This window comes from Bos indicus, chromosome 8 (assembly GCF_029378745.1).
Source record: "Bos indicus isolate NIAB-ARS_2022 breed Sahiwal x Tharparkar chromosome 8, NIAB-ARS_B.indTharparkar_mat_pri_1.0, whole genome shotgun sequence".
Lineage (NCBI taxonomy): Eukaryota > Metazoa > Chordata > Mammalia > Artiodactyla > Bovidae > Bos > Bos indicus.
The window spans coordinates 74,469,071-74,494,353 of NC_091767.1; the positions used below are offsets into that span (position 1 = coordinate 74,469,071).

Genomic DNA, 25,283 nt, shown 5'->3' on the forward strand with positions numbered 1-25,283 from the left:
CAGAAGATCCCCTGTAAAAGGAAATGGCAACCCACTCCAGTATTCTTACTTGGGAAATCCCATGGACAGAGGAACCTGATGGGCTACAATCTGTGGGGTCACAAGAATCAAACACAACTTAGCAACTAAACTAAATCAAATACTCCCATCTTGGCTCACAAAATTTTGGAAAACTTAATAACTGACTTCCACGAGCTGTTTGGAGCTCACCACACTCCTGGCTGTAGTGCCCCTGAGGTGCCCAGCACAAGACATGGCGGGGAATAAGCACTTTGTGCACGAGAGCCGCCATGGCTGTTTTGTGTCTGGCCTTTGCCCCAGCCTACATCTTCCTCCTGGTCCTCTAGAGACCAAGCCAGACTTTTCTTGTATCTTGGGTGACATCCAACACTACTTACCAACAAGGCTTTGGGTAAATTACTGCCTGCATGTGTGCTGTCGCTCAGTCATGTCCGACTCTGCAAACCCAAGGACTGTAGTCCACCAGGCTCCTCTCGCCTCTCCAGGCTAGAATACTGGAGTGGGTTGCCATGCCCTCCTCCAGGGGATCTTCCCAACCCAGGGGTCAAACCCTCATCTGTGTCTCCTGCACTGCAAGAGGATTCTTTACTGCTGAGCCATCGGGAAGCCAGAATAAATGACTAACTCCTCCCCCCATTCCCAGTTTCTTTATCTCCAAAGTGAGGAGTGGGAGAGGGGAACCTGAACTTCCTGCCTTGTGGACCCTTAAAAAAACGTGCTATGAAAGTGCTTCAAAAACGATCATGCCTGTGGGGGCACAATCGACACTACCCAGGGCACCTCCCCCTCCTGCTACACAGTTGTGCCTTTGTCGGGGGAGGGATGAGAGACCACTCAGGGCAGCAGGATGGTGTTCAAAGCCCCCTCCACCTCCTGGGGCCTCTGCTCATCTCAGGGAAATAAATGGGGAGCGAGGCGAGAGTCTGAACTGTGGCCTTTCTCCCTGCCAGCTCCGGAATGACTACATGCAGCGCTATGCCAGCAAGGTCAGCGAGGGGATGGCCCTGCAGCTGGGCTGTCTGGAGCTCAGGTAGGTGGCCTCCGGGCCACTCCAGGGAGGTTGCCTGCTCCTTCCCTCCTCCACTGGGCTCTCGGCCAGCTTGGACACTCTTCCAAGGCAGGAATGTGAGAGCCGGAAGGGGACAAGTGGTGGCTGACAGACGGTAAAGCCCTGAGGTGCTCACCGTCTGGCCCTGGGAAGAGAGGCGCCAGCCCTCTCTCTGTTCGGTGTCCCCTGTCTGCCTTTCGCTGCCATTGTTCTTGCCTCCAGGCTCCAGCTTCTTCCTTCTACCTGCCATCCAGGTGATCCAGTAAACGTTCCTTTGAATACTAGGCAAGCTTCTGGGAGATACTCGAATGCTGGGATTCCATCTGTGTTGCTCACTGCTGTATTCCCCACTCCAGTAGGTGCTAATAGACGTGTACAGAGTCGGTAAATCATCCAGCTCAGACACTCAGTCTATTTCTGACTCTGGGACCCCACGAACTGTAGCCCACCAGGCTCCACTGTCCGTAGGATTCTCCAGGCAAGAATACTGGAGTGGGTTGCCATTTCCTCCTCCAGGAGATCTTCCCAACCCAGGGACTGAACCTGCATCTCCTGCACTGCAGACTAATTCTTTACCACTGAGCCACCAAGGAAGTCCCCAAAGTTGTTTGCTTTCCCTCAACATTCCTAGAAAACCTCGGAGCATGCCTGTGAAGCACACCTTGAGAGCAGGCAGTGTGGCCCTGGGCTCTTCCTTCAGTGCCCACTCAAGGGTCTCTCCATCTTGAAGTCTCCCATTTCCCAGGTCCACCCCACCTACCCCTCCCTGCATGGATTGGCCATAAGGCCCTATGTATGCACCACTCTGTCAGATGCCGAGTGGTTCACATGCACTAGTCTGAAATCCATCAAATCCTTGAACTCAGGGTTGGTACCACCTTCTCCTGGCACACATGAGGGCACAGTATGAATTTGAATGATTGGGTAACTATGAAAGATCTAAAGACCTCTTTGCTGGTGGACATGTGCTGACATTTATTTTGTAGAGTTACTTAACTACATGCAACATGCCAATATGGTCAGTTACCTGGAAGTACATTTTGCAGCTCACCCAACCCAGGGGGCGTTGCAGATGGCCACACTGCCTTGTACAATGTGGAGTATTTGGAACATGTAGGGAAAGAGAAAAAGTGACTAAAATCATGAACGAGAGATAACCTCCATTAGCAGAGTAGCTCCAAGTCAGGTTTTTTCCAATGCATTTTTTTTTTCCTCTAAAATTTTTCCTCTAAAATAATTATTACTACTTATCTTGATTGACAATATGCTCAAAAATACCATTTATTAAAAATTGTTAAGGACGTAGCAGTACATGTTTCAAGTTTTTATATCGAGCTCATCTATGATTTCATGCTTTAGATAGTCTTCTAAGTTCCATGATTTGAGAATATTTCCCTAGCTTTTCTTCTAGTTTTAAAATAATTTTATTATTAAAATTTTCCCTTTAATCTATCTAGAATAAATATTTAGAATAAAGTGTGAGATGAAGGCCTAAACATACTCTTTTCTAAACACTGTAAATTTTGTAAACTTATTGTTTATTAATCATAAGTTAGTTGCCCTTCTCTGCTTATGGTATCAGCAGCATAAAACTATTCCCAGATGTGCACAAGTACACGTGGGTTGAAGTAACACTGAGTTACTAATGTATGATCAGGAGTGGGACAATGTCTGCAACAGTTGAAGAAATTACTAGACACAATGATCCAAACAGGGAAGGGAAGATAAGACAAATAGTATTGGCTATTTGGTCTCCACGTAAACAATTATTATAAATGAGTAATACATAAAAATCTCCATGAAGACATACATTTTAAGGGAAAATCATACTTAAAGAATATCTATAAAAATTTAATAGATGTCACCCCAGGTGGTAGGATTATGGATTTATTTTCTTCTTCTGTCCCATAAATGCTAAATTTTTTTATGTATATTTTATAATTATTTGCATGCATACACATAGATTTCCAGAGGTAGCAAATGAGGGGAAAGGAAGTCACAAAGGGAACACAGAACCTAAAAGGTGGATGTCGGTGTTCCTCAGCTATAAGTCGAGTGTTGGCTGCCTTGGGTCATTTATTTTCAGAGACCACTGGTAGAACCTCTATCCTCCTCCTCTGCCCACAAACTCTATAAGCCAGAGGTGGACACCCTGGAGTACAACTGGAGTCTTTCCTAGGAAGGAAATTTGCAGGTTTTCTAAAACTCATAGTTTTCTAAATACTGAATTTTTCGCCTCTCCTTCCTTTCTCCCTCCCAGTGGTTCCCACATCTGGCAGGGGAGGGTGCTTCTAGTCCAACATGTGGGCATTGGGTGGCCCAGCTCTGATGGCCCTGTTCCCCGTGGCTTCTGTCTCTGCAGGCGGTTCTTCAAGGACATGCCCCACAACGCACTTGACAAAAAGTCCAACCTCGAGCTCCTGGAGTAAGTCCCGGGACTGGCCCCAGCCTCTCCTCCCTTCCCCGCTCCTGCTTTGCTCTTCTTGCTCACCTCCTATACACCTCCACCCCCCAGACCAGAGCCAGGCAAGACCCATCTCCCTGGTGTGCTCACCTTTCCCTGATTGGCCCGAAGTCCTGAGTTGGGGATATAGAAAGTATTAGTCACTCAGTCTTGTCCAATTCTTTGCAACCCCATGGACAGTAGCCCACCAGGCTCCTCTGTCCATGGAATTCTCCAAGCAAGAACACTGGAGTGGGTTGCTGCTGCTGCTGCTGCTAAGTTGCTTCAGTAGTGTCCGACTCTGTGCGACCCCATAGACGGCAGCCCACCAGGTTCCACCATCCCTGGGATTCTCCAGGCAAGAGTGGGTTGCCATTTCCTTCTCCAGAGGATCTTCCTGACCCAGGGATCGAACCTGGGTCTCCCGCAACACAGGCAGTTCTTTACCATTTGAGCCACCAAAGGGGATTCAAATGCTGCTTTTTCCCCCTTACTCTCAGGAGAGAAGTGGGCCTGGACCTGTTTTTCCCAAAGCAAATGCAGGAGAACTTAAAGGTGAGGAAACCAGTGGATGAAGAGCCCAGGAAGACTCCCTTCGTGTCTCCCTTATGTCACCCAAGGATTAGATCTATAAGGGATGGAGATGGGGACCCTCGGGGAAGCCAGGGTATCTGTGCTGCCTTAGGCCATCTGGACCTGGGACCATGCATCTTGTGAGCCCATCTGTGTCCGGGAATCAAGAAACCCTGCTCTAGTTCCACATCAAAGGCCAGTTAGCTCTATGGCCTGAGCACCGGGGATGCTACCACCCCGCCTCCCTCCCAGGGCCATGGTGAGCTCCCTTGAGACCACCATGATGTAAGAGATCACCACTGCCCTCATGGTCTATAGAGGCCTAAGGAACTGTCCTACAGCAGCGTGCAGGCCTGCGGTGAGATCCTAAGGGAAGGAATCAGGCCCCACTCACCCCTGACCCTCTCGCCCAGCCCAAGCAGTTCCGGAAGATGATCCAGCAGACGTTCCAGCAGTACGCCTCGCTCCGGGAGGAGGAGTGCGTCATGAAGTTCTTCAACACCCTCGCAGGCTTCGCCAACATTGACCAGGAGACCTATCGCTGTGAACTCATTGTAACGCCACCTTCTTTTCATTCTACCCCTGACCCAAATCTCAAGCCTCTCAGGAGGGCAACTCAGGGTGGGGATGGGGATCAAGACAACCCTCCAACCTACTGCTTGTAGATTCTGTGGCACCAGGACCTCCCCCAGTGTATCTGAAAATGCAACTAACGCTAAGCTACTTGCTTGCCGAAGGGAGCTGAAACCTTGGCTCCAACTCTGGGAGGAGGTGGGCAGTGCTGGCAGAGTGTTGGGAGCGGGGTGATCTGTATGGTGGGAGGTTAGGATGGAAGGAGCTAGAGGGCCCAGGAGACATGGCTTGTGTCTAGCTAGTGAACTGTTTTCAAGCCTCTGAAACACGGGCGGACAGAGAAGAGGCAACAATCTGTCTCTCCTTTGATTCCAGCAAGGATGGAACATTACTGTGGACCTGGTCATTGGCCCTAAAGGCATCCGCCAGCTGACAAGTCAAGATGCGAAGGTAGAGAGAGATGGGGTGGGGAGGGAGGCAGGCCCCACCCAGCTCCAGGCAGAATGTTCTTCCCCTTTTGGCTGCCTCCCATTCTGGCCTGTCCCATCGGTTCTTCCACCCCATTGCTGAGAGCAGAGAGGCTTTTGGTATCAGTAGCCGTGGGGAGGCTATTTGGGATAACGGCATGGGGAGCATGGGCCATTACATCCCTGGGACTGTCCCTGGCACAGAGGGGGTGGGGACAGATGTGGTTAAGGTGGGGGAGGGGAAGAGGGAAGGATACTTCTGTTGCTCTTCTGGCAATAGTAGCTGCTCTTTCAATGGCATATGGGGCTATCATGTCCCTGGGAGTCAGAATAACCAGGTCCAGCCCTGGCCCTACCACCAGCTTGGCATATGACTGTGGGCAAACCTTGACTCTTCCCAGGCTCATTTTTTCTTCTGCAAGGGGCTTGGGCTAGGTGATCCTTCTAACCTGAATGGTCTTTGATTCCCTCTTCATCCCCGCCGAGAGACTCCAATGCCTGGTTCTTCCTCGATCCTCACCCCCACCCCATACTGATCAATCCTCATGCCCTGATCCCAGGAATGGGATGGTCTGAAGGAACCCCTCCTTTCCCACAGCCCACCTGCCTGGCCGAGTTCAAGCAGATCAAGTCCATCAGATGCCTCCCTCTGGAAGAGGGCCAGGCGGTACTGCAGCTGGGCATCGAAGGCGCTCCCCAGGTGAGCATCTCTGATTGGGCATGCCTGCTCAAGCCAGCCTGGCCAGGGCTTCCCTGGCTGCTGAGATCTTGTTAAGTAAAGGGCACCTAGTTCTTAGACCAGGTAACAGGATGATGTCAAACTAAGGAAAAGTACATCAGGAAGCAAAACTGTTGTTTAAAATGTCAAGAAAAAAGTTGTAGGAAGTTTGGGGGAGGGCAGGAGTAAAGTGACCAGGAATCAAGGTACAGATCAGAGGTCTAACTGTGAGCAGGTAACAATGACTCAGAACCAAGACCTTGGGGATCCAGGGCTTTTTGTAGGTGGGAGAATGGGAGAGACCTCAGACCACAAACAGGTTGTATGCCTGTCCTTTCATCCACGTGTCCTCTGCCCCACTCCCTCCCTCTTCCCTTTTCTCCATTTCTGCTCAAGCATGCAAGGCATGTGCTGTACACTGAGTGACTAGAAAAAGGCATTCCCTTCCTGGAGTGTAAGGTGGTCAGTTGGGCGGGGTGACGGGAGCGCCCCCTGGTGGCAATAGGGAATTCAAGCCGAGCCCCAGAAGAGGAGCTGGTGGAATCCAGGCAGGCCATGGTTAGAAGTCCTGCAGTCCCGTGGGGTTGACTCTAGCCAAGGCTCTGGGGTCTCATCCTTGGCTGGTCTCTTCCCTGCAGTCTTTGTCCATCAAAACCTCCTCTCTGGCAGAGGCCGAGAACATGGCTGACCTCGTAGATGGTTACTGCCGGCTGCAAGGAGAGCACAAGGGCTCTCTCATCATTCGAACCAAAAAAGGTGTGTTTCCACTTGAAGGTAACCTGGCCCAACAGGCAGTGGGTGGCATACCCGAGCCAAGCCTCCGGGGAGGAGCAGGAGAAGCTAAACCATTGACGGATATGTGAATGAAGAGCCTTTGGAAGTGGGGAGGGGCTCACCCAGCCCTGCTGGACACTCCCTGTGATCCCATCCCAGATGCTTGGCTACAGCCCTGGCCCCACTGACCAAGGGTGGCACAGGGTGCGGGAGTCAACTTGATGGAGAGATGTTTGTCGCCCTGGGAAGATCAAAGCTATTCCCAGAACATGGCTGGTCCGTCCTATTTGGCGATGGAATCAGAAAGCAAGGGTCAGGCTGGGACGTGTGACAGTGGCAGAGGAAGTCTGAGAGTTTCTTCTGCTAAAAGGATTCCAGTTCAGGGCAACAGCGTATCCAGCTTCCACTCGACTCTCATGGGCCACAGTGGCGGGAGGGGTCTCCTGTGTGTCGGCTGGTAGAAGCAGTGAGGTTCGTCATCCATCCGGGACCTGTGTCCCTGGTTCCAGCTCCCCTTCTTCTTCTCCTCTCCCCAGATGGTGAGAAGCGGAACAGTCTGCCCCAGATCCCCACGCTGTGAGTACAACCAACCGCGAGGCTGAGGCGGAGAACCGGCCCCGCCCTCAGCCGGTGTCTTCCTTACGAAGGCAGACCGAACAGAGAGGGGGCCTCCCCCGCCACGGTTTCCAGTTTCTGGCCCCCAGGAGAAAATGATGGAATTCCAGCATTTCACAAGTGGTTATTTTTCACCAGTAAATTTCTCCCAGTAAATTCGTTCAGGGTTATATTCCTGTGTCCTAAAGCCACCTGGCACCATCTTGGGCCGAGGAGGGCGGGGTGGGGAATTGCTGCTGTCCTCTCCTTTGGCGCTAGTGGTAAAGCACTTGCCTGCCAGTGTAAGAGACATGGGTTCAATCCCTGGGTTGGGAAGATCCCCTGGAGAAGGGCATGGCAACCCACTCCAGTACTCTTGCCTGGGGAATCCCATGGACAGAGGAACCTGGCGGGCTACAGTCCATAGAGTCGCAGAGTCGGATGCAACTGAAACGACTTAGCAAGCAAAGCTCCCTCCTGTCTCCTGGTGGCCTGGGCCATGCTCCCAGCTTAGTGCCATCAGAACACGCTGCTTCTCCAGGCAGGGTGGGAGGGAGAGAGGGGGAATGAGGCTGCCCTGGGTGGGCACTTCCAGGCTCTGAGCTCACTGGGCTCCTGCCCTGTCCTCTCCTCCTGTAGAAACCTGGAGGCTCGGCGGCCCCACCTCTCAGAAAGCTGCAGCATAGGTAAGCCTGCCCACCTGCTGCCAGTCCTCTGCCTGCGCCCAGAGCCTCCCTTCTGCCTGCTCTTGTGGCAATTTGAAGGATTCTCTCAAAGTTACAGACAAATGAACTTCCCCTATGACTGCTCAATGACGGCTAAAAATAAATAGCTAACTATGTATTGGGTGGGGCTTCCCTTGTGTCTCAATGGTAAAGAACTGACCTGCCAATGCAAGAGACACAAGAGACATAGGTTCGATCCCTGGGTCAGGAAGATCGATGGAGAAGGAAACTGCAATCCACTCCAATACTCTTCCCTGGAGAATCCCATGGGCAGAGGAGCCTGGCAGGCTACAGTCGATGGGGTTGAAAAGAGTTGGACATGACCTAGTAACTGAGCATGAACATGAACATGTATTAGGCAGCTAGTGGGGCACCATGTTTGTCTTGGTCAGCTCAGGCTTCATAAAAAAGCCGCAGACTGGGGAGCTTAAACGTTTAAACAGACATTGATTTCTGACAGCTCTGGAGGTGGAAGTCCAAGACCAAGATGCCAGTGTGGTGGGGTCCTGGTGAGGTCTCTCTTCCCAGCTTGCAGACAGCCACCTCCTCCGTGTCCTCGTGTGGTGGACAGATGGAGAGCTCTAGTCTCTCTTCCTCTTCTTCTAAGGACACTCATCCCACCATGGGGGCCCCACCCTCATGACTTCATCTAACCCTAATCACCTCCCAAAGACCCCTTCAAACACCACCGCTCCTGGGGTTAGGGTTTCAACATATGCATTTGAGGGGACGCAAGCATTCAGTTCATGACAGTGTTAAATACATAACTGGTATTGTTTTCTTTAATATTTACATTCCCCAGAAATAGTCATTTCACAGAAAGGGAAGCAGATTAAAGGAGATGAACCAACTTGCCCTAAATAGCCAGGCAGCAGCAAGGAGGACTCAGGCTGAGGACCCTGGGCCCTGCGGCCACCCAGATACCTGGGGGAAACCCATTCTCCCCTGGCTCCTCCCCAAGTCCCTCCCAGTGATGTCAGCTTAGTTCCACTGACCTGTGGCGGGCGGGGCAGGAGGGGGGCTCACACCTGGTTCCTGGTGATGCCCCCCTCAAGGCATCTTGCCCATGGGGTGTCCTCCTGTCATTTCAGAATCAGACATCTATGCTGAGATCCCTGACGAGACCCTGCGAAGACCAGGAGGTAGATCCCTGACCGCCCCCCACCCCATGTCAACCACTGCCAGAGCCGTGGGAAGTGACATCTGGGGACACATATGACATCATAAGGGGACTTTCTTTCCTTCCTATGTCATCTTCCACGTGTGTCTCAGACAGGGACACAGCTGAGTGAGGCACCTGTGATTTGAAAGCAGAGATCATTGTTTTTATCCCGTCACCATTGACCTTTGGTGTGTCTGTGGTGGAGGGGCGTGCTAAGAGCATGGACATGGGACTCAGCTTTCCCAAGTCTGAGACAATGGAACCTTCTAGACCCCCTTTCCCAGTCTAGCCCCTGGTTCCTGGCTGAGGTGTTGGTGGGGGAGGTCTGGTCACACCTGGGCAGGAGGGGTCGGAGCCTGGTGTTAGAGCCTCTGGATACTCAGAATCCCAGGGATATGGGCATTCAGAATCCCCGGGGACGTCAGTTCTTGGATTCCCAGGGGGTGCCAACCAGTTTTGTGCCCCAGGACTGTCTGTTCTATCCCCTGTGCAGGCCCACAGTATGGCATCGCCCGGGAAGATGTGGTTCTGAATCGTATTCTCGGTGAAGGCTTTTTTGGGGAGGTCTATGAAGGTGTCTACACAAATCACGTGAGTTCATGATATCCAAGTTCTGCTCTTCAGTAGAAAGAGAAAGGAGCTCAAATACTCTAGTGTTGGGGGAGGGGGTGTGCTGTGGTGTGTGGAACTTCATGCATTTGGCCTTTGCAGTGTTTATGAAATACGCAAGGAGTGATGAAAACAAGAGTCATTTCCCGGAAAGGCTGCAATTGCAGGGATCGGAAGAGAGGCAACATCTATGGGGCATGGGGTGGGGCCCAGCGGCGGGGACTGAGTCTTATGGGAGAACATGAAGGGGGAAGCTCCATGTGAAGCAGTTGTGAGAAAGACAAGGTGGGCTCCAAGGTCACCAATGGGGGCTGGACAAGTTTGCCTTTGTGTTCGTGCTTCAACCAGGCCTGGGGAAAAAGCAAAATTGTAAAAACCAACAATAAAGAGAAAAAGGCCTGGACGCCATGTCCGATGATGGCCTTGCATGTGACCTGCACACACCCGCTAACTTTGGGCAGGTCACATGGACCCCCAGCCTCCGTGCCCTCACCTGGACAGCCAGGGGTTCAAGGGATCTGATCTTTGGCGTTCCTCCAGTCCAAATGTACCCTGATCAGGAGGAAGTGGGTGTGGAGGAGAGGAGGGGAAGAGATAGGAAGTAAAGGCTTTGCAGAGACCCAGACGTCACCTGTCTCCTGGGGATGCCAGGGTGGGGCGTTCTGGGCAGAACTGAGGGTACCTGGACACACTCTTATTTCAGAAAGGGGAGGTGATCAACGTGGCTGTGAAGACCTGCAAGAAAAACTGCACTCTGGATAACAAGGAGAAGTTCATGAGTGAGGCAGGTAGGTGTCCCCGGGGAGACACCAGCACAGGGGCTAAAAAAAGCCAAGAGACTATGCAGACCGGGAAGCAGGAAGGGGCCAAAGCATCTGCGGTGGAGGTCGGGGAGGCAGTGGACAGAGCTAATATCCACAGGGGGAAAGGCTGCACCCCTGGCTCTCGGTCCAGCCAGCAGACCTTGATTCTTGCTTTGGGCCTTGGAAGCGCTGGAGCACCTATCCCTATCCCCTAGTCCCTAGTCCCTGGCACCTAAAACAAACCCTTCACCCTAACCCTAACATTTAACCATAACCCTACCCTGAACCTAAACCTAAACACTAGCCCAAACCCTAACCCTAATCCCTAGCCATAACCCTAAACACTAACCCTAACCCCTAAACCTAACCCCAACCCCAACCCTAAACCTAACTCCTAACCCCGAACCTTAATACCTCACCCCAACCCTAATCCCTAATCCCTAAACCCTAACCCTAACTCCTAATCCCTAGCTCCTAACACTAATCCCTAACCCTAACACCTAACCACTAACCATAACACCTAACCCCTAACCCTGCCTTAACCCTAAACCTAACCCCTAACCCTAACCCTCTCACCCCCACTTGCAGTGATCATGAAGAACCTGGACCACCCGCATATTGTGAAGCTGATCGGCATCATCGAAGAGGAGCCCACCTGGATCATCATGGAACTGTACCCCTACGGGGAGGTGAGCTGGAGGGCCAAGGAGGACCCTGTGATGACAGCTGGACTGCAGTGGAGCAACACCTAGGGAGAGGGTAGCCACGGAGGATGCATTTGGAGCCAGGGGCCCTTAACTCCCGGCAAGGCTGTTTGGAGAGGAAGTTGCCAGATTCTTCTGCCAGCCTGGGTGTCCCCTCCCCCATCCCCCAGCTCCACACCCAGGTCAGGCAGAATCTTCAGGGCATCTTCCCTTTCCTACAGCTGGGCCACTACCTGGAGCGAAACAAGAACAGCCTGAAGGTGCTCACTCTTGTCCTGTACTCGCTACAGATCTGCAAGGCCATGGCCTACCTGGAGAGCATCAACTGTGTCCACAGGTGAGGCTGGGGAGGGCCCTGGAGAAGGAGGGGTCAGGTACAGACCAGGGTTGAAGGCCTGGCTTTGGTCCCGCTTAGGTGACAGCTTGAGCACCTTCTTGGGACCCGTGTCCCCCTCTAAAAGTACAACAGCCAGCGGTCCCTCCCAGGATTGCTAGGAAGAGGAAATCTGAAATCGGGGGTGTCTGCCTGTAACTCAGTAGCCCGCATCCCTGTGGGTGCAGGAAATCACTTCCCTGCTTGCTGCTCACTTATTCTCTGGCATTTCCATTTGGTGGCACCCAGCCTAGCAGGAGAAGGCAGTGGCACCCCACTCCAGTACTCTTGCCTGGAAAATCCCATGGACGGAGGAGCCTGGTGGGCTGCAGTCCATGGGGTTGCTAAGAGTCGGACATGACTGAGCGACTTCACTTTCACTTTTCACTTTCATACATTGGAGAAGGAAATGGCAACCCGCTCCAGTGTTCTTGCCTGGAGAATCCCAGGGACCGGGGAGCCTGGTGGGCTGCCGTCTCTGGGGTTGCACAGAGCTGAACATGACTGAAGTGACTTAGCAGCAGCAGCAGCAGTCTAGCAGGAGAGACTGGGTTCTGGCAGCACTAGGACAGTCCTGGGGTCCCAGGCCTTGCAGCCCAAGTGAGTAGCACTGCCCTGGTCTCTGACACCTCCAAGCTGCCAAGTCCAGTCCTCTGACTGTGGTGCTGGTCCCTTCTCCACCCGGCTTTGTCCCCTTCCCTGAAGGAAGGTCCCCATCAAGGGGGATATGATCCTCTGGAGGAGACAGAGTTTTGTTCAGTTGCTCAGTTGTGTCCAACTCTTTGCGACCCCATGGGCTGCCCCACACCAGGCTTCCCTGTCCATCACCATCTACTGGAGCTTGCTCAAATTCATGTCCACTGAGTCGTTGATGCCATCCAACCATCTCATCCTCTGCCATCCTATTCTCCTGCTTTCCATCTTTCACAGCATCCGGGGCTTTTCCACTAAGTCAGTCCTTCACATCAGGTGGCCAAAGTATCAGAGTTTCATTTTCAGCATCAGTCCTTCCAATTAATGTTCAGGACTGATTTCCTTTAGGGTTGACTGATTTGATCTCCTTGCAGTCCAAGGGACTCTCAAGAGTCTTCTCCAGCACCACAGTTCAAAAGCATCAATTCTTTGGCACTCAACTCTCTTTATGGTCCAGCTCTCACACCCATACATGACTACTGGAAAAACCATAGCTTTGACTAGACAGACCTTTGTTGGCAAAGTAATATCTCTGCTTTTTAATATTCTGTCTGGGTTGGTCATAGCTTTTCTTCCAAGGAGCAAGCGTCTTTTAATTTTACGGCTGCAGTCACCACCTGCAGTGATTTTGTAGCCCAAGAAAACAAAGTCTCTCACTGTTTCCATTGTTTCCCCATCTATTTGCCATGAAGTGATGGGACCGGATGCCATCATCTTAGTTTTCTGAATGTTGAGTTTTAAGCCAACTTTTTCACTCTAATCTTTCACTTTCATCAAGAGGCTCTTTAGTTCCTCTTTGCTTTGTGCCATAAGGGTGATGTCATCTGCATATCTGAGGTTATTGATATTTCTCTCTGCAATCTTGATTCCAGCTTGTGTTTCATCCAGCCCAGCATTTTGCATAATGTACTTCTGCATATAATTTAAATAAGCAGGTGAAACTATACAGCCTTGATGTACTCCTTTCCCAATTTGGAACCAGTCTGCTGTTCCATGTCGGGTTCTAACTGTTGCTTCTTGACCTGTATACAGATTTCTCAGGAGGCAGGTCAGGTGGTCTGGAAGTCCCATCTCTTCCAGAATTTTCCACAGTTTGTTGTGATCCACACAGTCAAAGGCTTTGGTGTAATCAATAAAGAAGTAGAAGTTTTTCTGGAACTCTTGCTTTTTCTATGATCCAACTCAAAGCCCTGGGGTGAGCAGGTGAATTCTTCAGTCCAACGCCATCCTCCTGAGATATGGGGCCATATGGGTGATACTATGCACAGCGATGTTGGGGGATGTGCATATTCATCCACCCATTCATTCACTCACTCGTGCAGCAAATATGGTGGAACTCTTCCTGTGGACCTCCAGGCAGTGTCCTAAGCTCTGCGATTAAGTCACAATCAAAACAAACAGAAACCCCTTTCCTTGTAAAGCTCATCTTCTAGCATCTTCTAGGGTGAACAGTCCTGGGGCAAAGTGGTATAATAGATTTGCATCCTTTGTGACATTGTCGGGCTTTGAAGTCATCTTTTCAACAACAAAGACAAACAGTAGGGTGCAGAACCTGCCTGGGAGAAGCAGGAGATGAGCCAGTTTGGGGTTAGAAGTGATTTGGGGATTCAAGATGACTGAGTCGGTAAGGGCTCCCAGAGTGGGGGATGGAAGTTGGGGGGGTAGTGAGAGCTCAGCTCTGGGCTGCGCCTCTCACCTGCCAGCTGCCAGGTGTGTTCCTCCAGCTCTCTGCTCCGCTCTCCTCCGTACCAGGGGTTCCCAGGGACTCTGTGCCACGGCTCAGGGGCATGTAGCCTTTAGGGGGTCCTGGCTCTCCCAGTGCCCCCTGAAAGTGAGCTGTGAGCAGCTGTGGGGTCACAGAACAAGGAGAGGTTAATTGTGATCAGGAAAGTGGTCGGGCTTCCTCCCTGAAGTGTCAGCAGGGTGACGGCATCCCCAGCAGAGGGGACAATACGTGTAGTGACTGGAGCAAATACGGGGAACACAAGACAGGCTTGGAGGTAGAGATGCATGAGAAGGGATGATGGGAGACAGGGCTCAGCAGCGAGATGCAGGGAGGCAACCAGGGCATGTGAGCAGCAGGGAAGACCAGCCGAGGCTCCTGCCTGAGCCAAGTTCCAGCAAGACAAGTTGTGGGGCCAGGAAGGGCTGACCCACAGAAGCTGCTTGATTCTCCTCCGGAGGCTGGGGCCCTGAGGCTCTCTTCTCCTCTGCCTCTCTGTCCATCTATCCATCTGTCTGTCCCCCTGAAGTGTTATGAACCACCTCACCCTGGTCTTTGCCTCCTTCCAGGGACATTGCTGTCCGGAACATCCTGGTAGCCTCCCCTGAATGTGTGAAGCTGGGGGACTTCGGCCTTTCCCGATACATTGAGGATGAGGAGTATTACAAAGGTGAGTGGGGGTGTGTTACAGCATTGTCCCCGAAGGGCGTCCCTGAAGCCAAAATCCCCCCAAAAGGTGACTATAAGGCAAGTCTAGGCCAACAGTCTCTGGAGAGTAAGCTGCCTTTCTGGATAAGTCTGGATGGTTCTTCTCTAAGAGCTCCCATAAACCCTTGGTCCACCCACAGCCTCTGTAACCCGTCTACCAATCAAATGGATGTCCCCCGAGTCCATCAACTTCCGCCGCTTCACGACCGCCAGCGATGTCTGGATGTTTGGTGAGCAGACTCTCCATAGGGCATGGATGAGGGTTTGATTACCCCTCTGTGACCAGGATAACAGGGGGCACAAGAAGCAGAGGTCTGGACCCTCAGGTTCTGTTTTGCTGCCCCCACTGAGGAGTCCCAGAGCTGGGGAGTCAGTGGTGGATTGGGGGTGACAGGAGCTAAGGGCCAGCCTGCATTCATCTTCATGGAAAAGGCTCTTGATATGAGCATGAGCTCCCCCAGACAGCCCCAGGACTGAGGTGAGGCCACCCCGCAGGGGAGCCTCATAGGCAGAGCTGAGCTCTTCTCTGAGAAGAAGGTGCAGGGTGAGGAGAGACAAAACCCAGGTGCTGGACAGCCACTTAAAAGGCACACAGCCATGTAGATCCTCTGTCTCAGGTCTCCACAGCCTGCCCAGTACAATCTCATCATTCTTCTTCCCATTTTCCAGACAAAGAAACTGAGGCTCAGCAAGTCAGGGACTTGCTCATGATCACACAGGCAGCAAGCATTGGCTCTAGGCTTCGTATGCCAGCTTTCTGATGGAGCCATCACTCCCTCCTGGTGGTCCCAGTGAAGTTCCTTTGACGGTCTCCTTCTCCAGAACCCTAACAGCTCCATGAGGAAAGGGCCTGGGTGTGGGAGCTTAGTTCACTTACAGTCATAGGTGATTGGTCCTTTCACAGACTATCACGTGGGCAGGCCCCCCCGGGATGCTATCTATAGAGGAGAGAGGGGAACACAGGGTGGTCCCCAGCAGGCACTGAGTGTTGACCATACGGCTGTCTCTGGGGAGGATGGGCTGCCTCTCCAGGTTCAAGTCCCCTCAGCACGGGCCCTGAGCCCTCTCCTCCCGCTTGCAGCTGTGTGCATGTGGGAAATCCTGAGCTTCGGAAAGCAGCCCTTCTTCTGGTTGGAGAACAAGGATGTCATTGGGGTGCTGGAGAAGGGAGACCGGTTGCCCAAGCCTGACCTCTGCCCGCCCATTCTCTACACCCTCATGACCCGCTGCTGGGACTACGACCCCAGTGAACGACCCCGCTTCACCGAGCTCGTGTGCAGCCTCAGGTGAGCACGGAGATGGGTGTGGGGGGGAGGACTGCAAGCCCAGGGCCCCCTGAGAGCAAGTCTCCTCTTTAGCAGCACATAGAGGTTTATAGCTGTGTGTGTGTGTGCTCAGTCACTAAGTCATGTCCAACTCTTTGTGACCCCATGAACTGTAGCCCACCAGGCTCTTCTTTCCATGGGATTTCCCAGGCAAGAATACTGGAGTGGGTAGCCATTCCCTTCTCCAGTGGATCTTTCTGACTCGGATCAAACCAGGGTCTCCAGCATTACAGGCAGATTCTTTACCATTTGGGGCCACATAAAAATAGATAGGGGGCTATATTTGGCCTGTGGGCCTAGTTTGCTGGCTCCTACTTTAAGGAACCCAATGCTTAATTAACATTAAATACTACAGCTTTAAACACAGTAGGCAACTTGTGGGCATTCTTTTAGAAAATCATCCCCAGAAACTGCCACATGGGAAGGCATCACAGGAGAGGCTGGGAATCCCAGGTCCAGGCAATGGGAATCTTTGAAAAAAATTTACACAGTGTGAGAGCTGGGAGTTAAGTTTTGTTGCGAGCAAAATGAGGTCTGCAGCCTGGGAGACAACATTTCAAATAGTTTTGAGAAACTGTTCGGAAGAGGTGAAGGGGGAGCCAGCTTATACAGAAGTTTTGCAACAAAGGGCAGGTTGTCTGAACAGCAAACAATTATTGTTAATTAAAGAAAACCAGATACCCAAGTTAAAGAATTGAGTGCTTTTCTATGTATGGGAAGATGCAAGAGTCTGGGCTCACTGGAATCATTCCTTTGATATGCATCTCAGCTCTCTGGGGCCAGTATCCTGTGTTTTCACATCCTGAGTTTCCTCAGGGCTCACCGTAGGGAGTGGCTGCAGGTTGATGGCTCCTAGATGGCAGGTTTTCTTTCCTTCCTGAGTTCCCTCAGGGCTCACCAGCTCACTATCCTTGGTGGAGACAATTGCTGATGACTGTGACATCCTTGTTTACTGATATGGCAGGAAATATGCATTTCTCAGAATGATAATGCATTTGTTTATAGGTAGGGCTCTATAAACAAGCCGTATCATGACTTTTTGTATTGCACACAATAGAATGCATATAAATCTGAAAATATGGTACCAAATATTATATGTTTTGTAGTACTATTTAGGGCTTCTCTAAACAGTGGCTCAGATGATAAAGAATCCACCTGCAATGCAGGAGACCTGGGTTCCATCCCTGGATTGGGAAGATCCCCTGGAGGAGGGCATGGCAACCCACTCCAGTATTCTTGCCTAGAGAATCCCCATGGACAGAGGAGCCTAGTCAGGGGCTATAGTCCTTGGGGTCGCAAAGAGTTGGACATGACTGAGCAACTAAGCACAGCACAGTACTGTTTAAAATGATTAAACAAGGCAATTTAAGTGATACAGACAAACTTGAACACTGCGTGAAGTGGCCATCTCCATTTCCAAGGGCCAGAGCAATGGCAAATGGGAGTGGAAGGTAGGACACTTTTATAGGATAAAGAATAAGGAACAAAGAAGAGATAATTAGAGAATGAATAGGGAATAGGAAACAAGTGTAAAGCTGAATGGGCTTCCCTAGTGTCTGAGATGATAAAAAAAAAATCTGCCTGTAATGCAGGAGACCTGAGTTTAGTCCCTGGGTTGGGAAGATCCCCTGGAGGAGGACATGGCAACCCACTCCAGCATTCTTGCCTGGAGACTCTGCATGGACAGAGGAGTGTGGCAGGCTGCAGTTCATGGGGTTGCAAAGAGTCAGACACTACTGAGCAACTAAGCACATAAAGCTGAATTGGCATTTGGATTGGTATTTGGGTTGGCGTTTGGGATGCTACTTTGATTCTGATAAAGCATAGCATTTAGAAGGACGCAAAAGTTATCTGCATTTTGACCTGCTGATGTGACCCCCCTGGGCAGGAGCGGTTCCATCTTGGGCCTAGAAATATATTTCAACAACACATAATCCCTGTCTGCAGACAATGCTTGGTACACTTGTGGATTCATGGACCCTCTGCCTTTATTCGAGTCCTTGGAGGTGTGTGATTCCCAGGTTGGGAACCACTGTTGGGTAAAAGAAAAAAAAGGCAAGAAGCGTGCATTCAACTAACCTGGGAGGAAATCCATGGCCCTTTCCTATGAGCACATATCAGGAATATATGTGTACCCTTTCCCATTAGCACACAACAGGAATGCGTAGGTTGGGGCAGCTGCAGGGTCCATGGTGCTGTGGCCTGTCTCCTAGGGATCTCCCCAGTGCCGTCTGCAAAGGACGTCGGAGAAGACTTGGGAGTAGGATCCCGGCTGCAGTGGAACACAGAGGGGAGCCCCCAGGAGTGTATCTGACCTTGTTTCTGTCTCCTTATCTGACCTGACTTCCTGGCAGTGACATTTACCAGATGGAGAAGGACATCGCCTTAGAGCAGGAGAGGAATGCTCGCTACCGACCTCCCAAAATCTTAGAGCCCACAGCCTTCCAGGAACCCCCACCCAAGGTGAGCCAAGCCCCGAACTCATTGGCCCCAGTGGCCCCATGAATCACAGCAGAGCGGGGACCCTGTCCAACCCCTCCCAGATCTGACTGTGCAGCTCCCCTTACAGTGGTGGTCAGATGGGCCCCTGCGTCTTCTCAGCCCTTCCACCCAACCATCCATCAGCCCTGAGGCAGCCCCCATCAGTCACCTCGGCAGATGGAACCTGAGACAGCCAGAGAGCAGGCACCTTGTGGGGCTGCTGGAGCAGGCAGTCACCCTGGAAACATTTCCCTCGGGAGACAGTAGCACTTTCCCTTTTGGTGTTTTTAGGGACAAATTAGATTCCCCTGAAGGTACGTGATGGGGAGCCCTGAAGTCCAGCCTGTGATGTCCATGGCATCTCTGGGTGCAGGAGCCAGTGCCCTTCTGCCCCACTGTTAGATGGGTGGGACCACGTCTGTAGAAGTCAGCTTGGGCTGCCATACGATATACTACAGGCTGGGCAGCTTACACACAGACAGCATGGAGGCTGGGAAATCCAAGATCAAGGTGTCTGGTGAGGACTCTCTTCCTGGATGGCAGATGTGCCCTTCTCACATGTCCTCACATGGTGGGGAGAGTGAGCTCTGGTGTCTGTTATTGTTATTAATATGACTGCATGCTAAGTCGCTTCAGTCATGTCTGATTCTTTGCCACTCCATGGACTGTAGCCTGCAGGGATCCTCTGTCCATAGGATTCTCCAGGCAAGAATACCGGAGTGGGTTGCCATGGCCTCCTCTAGGGGATTTTCCCTACCCAGGGATTGAACCCACATCTCTTATTCTCCTGTATAGGCAGGCGGGTTCTTTACCACCACCTGGGAAGTTCATTAATGCTACTACTAATAAGAATCATAGGAGTCCTACCCTTGTTACCTCATCTGATCCTAATTACCTCCCAAAGGCCCCACCTCAAAACACCATCACCCTGGGGGTTAAGACTTCAACATATGAATGGGGTGTGTGGGGTGGGGTGGAGGAACAAACATTCAGTTCATAACAAAGCCCTGTGGGTGCTGGGCCTCTTTTCGAGGTCCCCCTGATCTGCTGTGCCCTGCACCTTCCCGCAGTCAGGCCCAGCTCAGGTTTCATCACCTCCAGGAAGCTGCTGTGGACGCCTGGGCCTCCATGACTCACCTCTGGATGTCTGCAGCTCCCGATTACTGATTTGGCAAACTCTGCACATCCAAGGTTCACATACTGTTGAAGCCTAGCTTGAAGGATTTTGAGCATTACCTTGCTAGCTTGTGAAATGAGTGCAATTGTGCGATAGTTTGAACATTCTTTGACACAGCCATTCTTTGGGATCTTTTCCAGTCCTATGGACACTGCTGAGTTTTCCAAATTTGCTGGCATATTGAATGCAGCACTTTAACAGCATCATCTTTTAGGATTTGAAATAACTCAGCTGGAATTTCATCACCTCCACTAGCTTTGTTCATAGTAATGCTTCCTAAGCCATAGTTGACTTCACACTCCAGGATGCCTGGCACATGCAGAGAGGCTACACAGAGACTGGTAATGCCTCCAGTTAGCAGTGACCTCCAGAAGGGCAGAGAAAACTGGCCTCTTAGTACCGTCATATCACTCAGCAGTAATAGATGCACAGTTAGTGGACATGAATGATTTTAACGATTACTCTGTCCCTCGTCTTCATCACCCTGAACAAGCCTGACCCGACTCCTACCTGGTATTCCCCTTGGTGAGCTGTGCTCCCTCAACAGGACAGAATGAGGGACTGACTCATCTCCATATTCTCTCTGCAGCCCAGCCGACCCAAGTACAGACCCCCTCCACAAACCAACCTTCTGGCACCCAAGCTGCAATTCCAGGTAAACACGTAATTGGAGGGCTGGGGAAGTGCAGGCCTCATCTCTGTCCTTCCTGAACTTCCATCCTCGTGCCTTAGCAGAGCAGCAGTCCTATCTGCTCAGGCAATGGAGACAGTTCTTCCTGAGTACCCAGAAAAGAACTCGAACTCAAAGTGCCCAGAGATCAAAGAATCTAATTGAACCTCTACCAGGTTGTCCTCAGTTAAGACGACTTCAACCCACATCTGTCTGTCCACAGTATTGGCTGCTGCGTGCGCCTGCCTGCAGCTAATTCTGTATTCCTGGTCTCCCCAACCCTGAGCAGAGCCTCTGAAAAGGAATCCAGGCAGCTGGGGACCGGTGATGTTCCCCAGAGAATGGAGCTGCTCACTGGGGCTCCTTGCAGGGGCCCTGCTGAGAACCTCGGTAGCTGGTGGAGAGAAAGCAGGGTTCCCCCTGTGCTTCCCCGCCCCCACTTCCATGGTTACCAACCACAGGACCTGCCCAAGCTGTTGGTCCCTCTCGGGATGTCTCTGTCCTGTGTCCCTCTGTTGCATCTAAGTCAGAAGGAGCCAGGGGCCCTCTCTCTTTTCTTCCTTTCTATCCCTTAGCTCAGAGTCCCTCCTTAAAAAATGCAAACAGTGTCTTTTATTTGGTGCTCCTTCATTTGGTGTTCTGTGGTCAAGGAAATGCTCCTGAGCCAAAACAAGCCTGCTACTGCTAAGTCACTTCAGTTGTGTCCGACTCTGTGCGACCCCATAGACGGCAGCCCACCAGGCCTCACCGTCCCTGGGATTCTCCAGGCAAGAACACTGGAGTGGGTTGCCATTTCCTCCTCCAGTGCATGAAAGTGAAAAATGAAAGTGAAGTTGCCCAGTCGTGTCCGACTCCCAGCGACCCCATGGACTGCAGCCCACCAGGCTCCTCCATCCATGGGATTTTCCAGGCAAGAACACTGGAGTGGGTTGCCATTGCCTTCTGCAAAACAAGCCTAACCAGGAACAAACAGACAAACCCTCTTCATATGAAAAAAAGAAAAAGAAAACAAACCTCAAGGCAGAAGACAGGAACGATATCCCTAGAAAGCAACATACCCCTTTGTGATGTTTAAAATAGTGGGGTTTTTTTTTTAAGATTTTTTTTTTATGTGAACCATTTTAAAAGTTTTTGTCAAATTTGTTACAATATTGCTTCTATTTTTTATGTTTTGATTTTTGGGCCATGAGGCATGTGGGATCTTAGCTCCCTGACAGGGATTGAGCCCAAACCCCCTGTGTTGGAAGGTGAAGTCTTAACCATGGGACTGCCTGTGAAGTCCCAAAATAGTGGGTTTTAAAAATGTGTGTGTGTGTATATATATAGACTTCCATGTGGGCTCAGTGGTAAAGAATCTGCCTGCAATTCAGGAGATGTGTGTTTGATTCCTGGATCAGGAAGATACCGGGAGGAGGAAATAGCAACCCACTCCAGTATTCTTGCCTGGGAAATCCCAGGGATAGAGGAGCCTGATGGGCTACAGTCCATGGGAGTTACAAAAGAGTCAGACATGACTTAGCAACTAAACCACAACAACATATATATACATACATATGTTGTTTGTTTTAGTTGCTCAGTCATGTCCAACTTTTTTGCATCCTGATGGACTGTAGCCCACTGGGCTCCTCTGTCCTTGGGATTTCCCAGGCAAGAATACCGGAGTGAGTTATCATTTCCTTCTCCAAGGGATCTTCCCAACCCCGGGATCAAACCCATGTCTCCTGCATTGTAGGGAAATTCTTTACCACTGAGCCATCAGGGAAGCCCATACACACATATACTTGTGGTTTAACAGTATCTGTTCATTTCTAACAACAATGATGACTTTTCCCTGAAGAGTCCTGAAGGAGGACATGTAGTCAGTAGGTCAGTGCCACACGTGGACCCATGGTATGCACAGCATCACGGGAACGGTTGTTAGATGAAAGAACAGCCATCACGTCTGTGCTGACTTCTAGCCAAGAGCTATGTATGTCGCTCTGCCACGTCTCCCAAACAGTACCAGTGAAATGCCCACACTTTGTTCTTTATAAGCTCCTGGATCGTAAGTCCCTTTTCTCCCATGGAGCTCTTGTATCGTTTCTCTGTGCTCGTGTTCGTAGCAGCTAACTGTCCACCTTGTTGCCTTGTCCCCGTGCCTGGTGCTCCTCTGCTTCTCCTGAATAGGTCCCTGAGGGTCTGTGTGCCAGCTCACCCACGCTCACCAGCCCTATGGAGTATCCATCTCCCGTAAACTCGCTGCACACCCCACCTCTCCATCGGCACAATGTCTTCAAGCGCCACAGCATGCGGGTAAGACGACTCTGCATGCTGGGTCCCGGCCAGGACAAGGAAGCTGCTGGAGGGAGGTGCCTGGGATACTGGGAACCCTGCATCCTCAGGCTCAGGAGATGCCCTCCCTGCACCAGTCAGCCACAGAGGGGCTCTGTGCCTCCTGCACCTCTACAAGCAGCAGAGTTTGAGGGCCAAGCCAGGCACTGCCCTTGAGACTCCAGCTGGACCCAGACCTGCCCCATCCCTACTCTGATGCTGTGGCAAAGATGTAAAACCACCCCCTTCCCTCAGCCCTGGTGATAGTGTGAAAGCTCATGAGCAGAGGGCAAGGAAGCCTGATGGTGCCAGAAAGTAAAAGATTCTAGAGGTCTTGCTCCGCTCTGCCCTTCCTCCTGCCTGATTGTTGTGACTGTTCAATTTCTCCTCGGTCAAAGAAAAGTCTGCCTTGTGGTTGCCAGTCCTGCTGCTTTGCAAAAGTTGCTGCTATATGAGAACAAACTTGGGGACTAGCATAGGGCTAAGCCACACCCTCCCCAGTCACCTCTTTGTTGTCAACTACCAATGAAGCCTTGAGTATTTCATTGTCGGTCACTCAGTCAGTCACTCATGTCTAACTCTTTGCAACCACGTGGACTGTAGCCCTCCAGGCTCCTCTGTCCATGGGATTCTCCAGGCAAGAATACTGGAGTGACTTTCCATTTCCTCCTCCAGAGGATCTTCCTGACCCAGGGATTGAACCTGAGTCTCCTGCATTGACAGGTGGATTTTTACCACTGCACACCTGGGAACTAGCTTCTAATTGTCAGATCTCCTTTAAAAAAAAAAAAAAGTGCACCTTTGCTTGTCCACTCGTTACTTGTCACCATCCATCTTCTCCTCCTTCAAAACAAATGGGCCCCATGGTCAGTTGCCATGAGCATTTGATATATTTTATTGAACTGAGTCTTGATATGTGATATAACAGACTAAACCCCTTATTACTTTAGCTCTAACTCTGTAACCATGCATCATATTTCAGACTCGGGTATATAGGACTCTAAAAATTGGGGGAGACTACATTTCTATTACAATAGATTTACAAAAATGTAGGAAAGTATGTTGAGATATCCTTGCTGTTTTTCTTAATTTAGTAAAACTTTGAAATGATTAAGATAACTTAGAATTCAAGGCAGTGAGAGCTTAGTGGAATAAGTTTTCCCTTGACCTAGCTCATTTTTCTTTTTTACATTAGTTTTACCCAGACACGACTGAGTGACTGAACTGAACTGAACTGAACTGAACCAATTTATGTCTTAGCATATACTCAACAATAATAAAACTGCATCTGTAAGCATGCACTATCTTTTAGGCAGTGCTCAACTTCTCTCTCCTGCCCTTAACTCTTTATTCATAATTAATTGGGTTTTAGTGAGTTTGGCTTTAAAATGTGCCCTTTCAGAAAGAAGGTGTTTTGCACATTTGAGGGTTGGCACTGCCTTTGTCTAACCCCTGATTCACCATAAGGACTTTGTTCCCTTCCATAAAGACAAACTGTGCAGCAGGAAAAATGGCCTTTTGTGTCAGGGGTTTAGATGTACTTGCCATAGGAAAGCCTACCTAAAAGAACATAATAAGCATTTCTTAAAATAAGCAAAAAAGAAAAAAGTTAAAAATATAAACTCCATTTTATGGTATGCATCAAAAACACCAAGAAAGCCTCTTCCAGGTAGAATGCTGACAAGGTATAATAGACTCCCTGCAAAGCATTTGAAAGCATTTAACAAAAATCAGAGATGGTTTTCCCACAAAAACAACTTTTCTAGTGACTAACTCTACTGCCTGACTCATCTGAGAATCTGTGGGATTCGATTCCAGAGTCAGGATGGCAGCAGTCTCCCTCTTGAAGACCTCACAATTGAGGTTTAAAATAACAGTTCAGTAAACAGCACCTTTTTTTTTAAGGGACACTTTGCCAGGTGCTGTCCTAGGTGCTGAAGGGAGAATTGCCTTCAGTGAACTTAACATCGGAGGAAGGAACAGGGCAGATGGTTGCCTGTAATGTAAATCAGAGAGCTGTGAGTAGCACACAGAGGTACAGCCAAAGTGCAGCAGAAGTTCAGAGAGTAAAACAACTCTTTCCAGCTTCTTTTTTTTTTTTTTTTTTTGCAGTTGGGCCTCAATGGATGGGAAAAATTAGAAGGATCCCAGGGGATGAGGAAGGCAGAAGCATGAGTTGGGGCCCAGATTGAATGATGGGAAAACTTAGGATGAGTGCAGGAGCTGTTTAGTTACAATAGAAATAGGCCTGGCAGGATGAAGAGTCAATTCCTGGAAGGGGTCACAGCTTATCAGAGTCTTTTTAAAACACCCCAAGGGTCTAATTCCTCTTAAAAATGACCAGCAGTGTAAGCATCCATTGCCTGATAAAAATTCTTGAAGTATATTTTGGACAGTAAGCCCTAAAGAGATCCAGTTTTTTTTTTTTTTAATCTCATTTGCTTCTTGAGTTTTATTAGAAAATTGGAAGACATAGGAATACATCCACCAATATATGTTAAAATATTTGGTCAGATGGTGATCAAGCCTGGGGCATACTAGACATTCGAGTGGTAGGAATCTTCTTTGGCAATTTCAAAACTACAAAGTGTTCTCCTGAGTCTGGAAAC

The 25,283-nt window shown here is 50.4% G+C and overlaps 1 protein-coding gene across 5 annotated transcripts in view; it reads left to right on the forward strand.

Moving 5' to 3' along the window:
* PTK2B (protein tyrosine kinase 2 beta) overlaps window positions 1-25,283 on the forward strand; it is a 138,899-nt gene that overhangs the window by 103,511 nt on the left and 10,105 nt on the right. For 4 of the 5 annotated variants that reach the window (XM_070794966.1, XM_019966392.2, XM_070794965.1 and 1 more), the window contains 20 exons: window positions 972-1,051; window positions 3,432-3,494; window positions 4,013-4,067; window positions 4,499-4,639; window positions 5,034-5,108; window positions 5,724-5,825; window positions 6,482-6,599; window positions 7,154-7,193; window positions 7,851-7,897; window positions 9,028-9,078; window positions 9,592-9,689; window positions 10,411-10,495; window positions 11,099-11,199; window positions 11,436-11,551; window positions 14,573-14,673; window positions 14,852-14,941; window positions 15,793-15,997; window positions 18,391-18,499; window positions 20,284-20,349; window positions 22,531-22,656. In XM_070794966.1, coding sequence (XP_070651067.1) covers window positions 972-1,051; window positions 3,432-3,494; window positions 4,013-4,067; window positions 4,499-4,639; window positions 5,034-5,108; window positions 5,724-5,825; window positions 6,482-6,599; window positions 7,154-7,193; window positions 7,851-7,897; window positions 9,028-9,078; window positions 9,592-9,689; window positions 10,411-10,495; window positions 11,099-11,199; window positions 11,436-11,551; window positions 14,573-14,673; window positions 14,852-14,941; window positions 15,793-15,997; window positions 18,391-18,499; window positions 20,284-20,349; window positions 22,531-22,656 — 1,869 coding nt within the window. The remainder of the gene's footprint in view (window positions 1-971; window positions 1,052-3,431; window positions 3,495-4,012; window positions 4,068-4,498; window positions 4,640-5,033; window positions 5,109-5,723; window positions 5,826-6,481; window positions 6,600-7,153; window positions 7,194-7,850; window positions 7,898-9,027; window positions 9,079-9,591; window positions 9,690-10,410; window positions 10,496-11,098; window positions 11,200-11,435; window positions 11,552-14,572; window positions 14,674-14,851; window positions 14,942-15,792; window positions 15,998-18,390; window positions 18,500-20,283; window positions 20,350-22,530; window positions 22,657-25,283) is intronic. The other variant, XM_019966393.2, reaches the window with a different exon arrangement.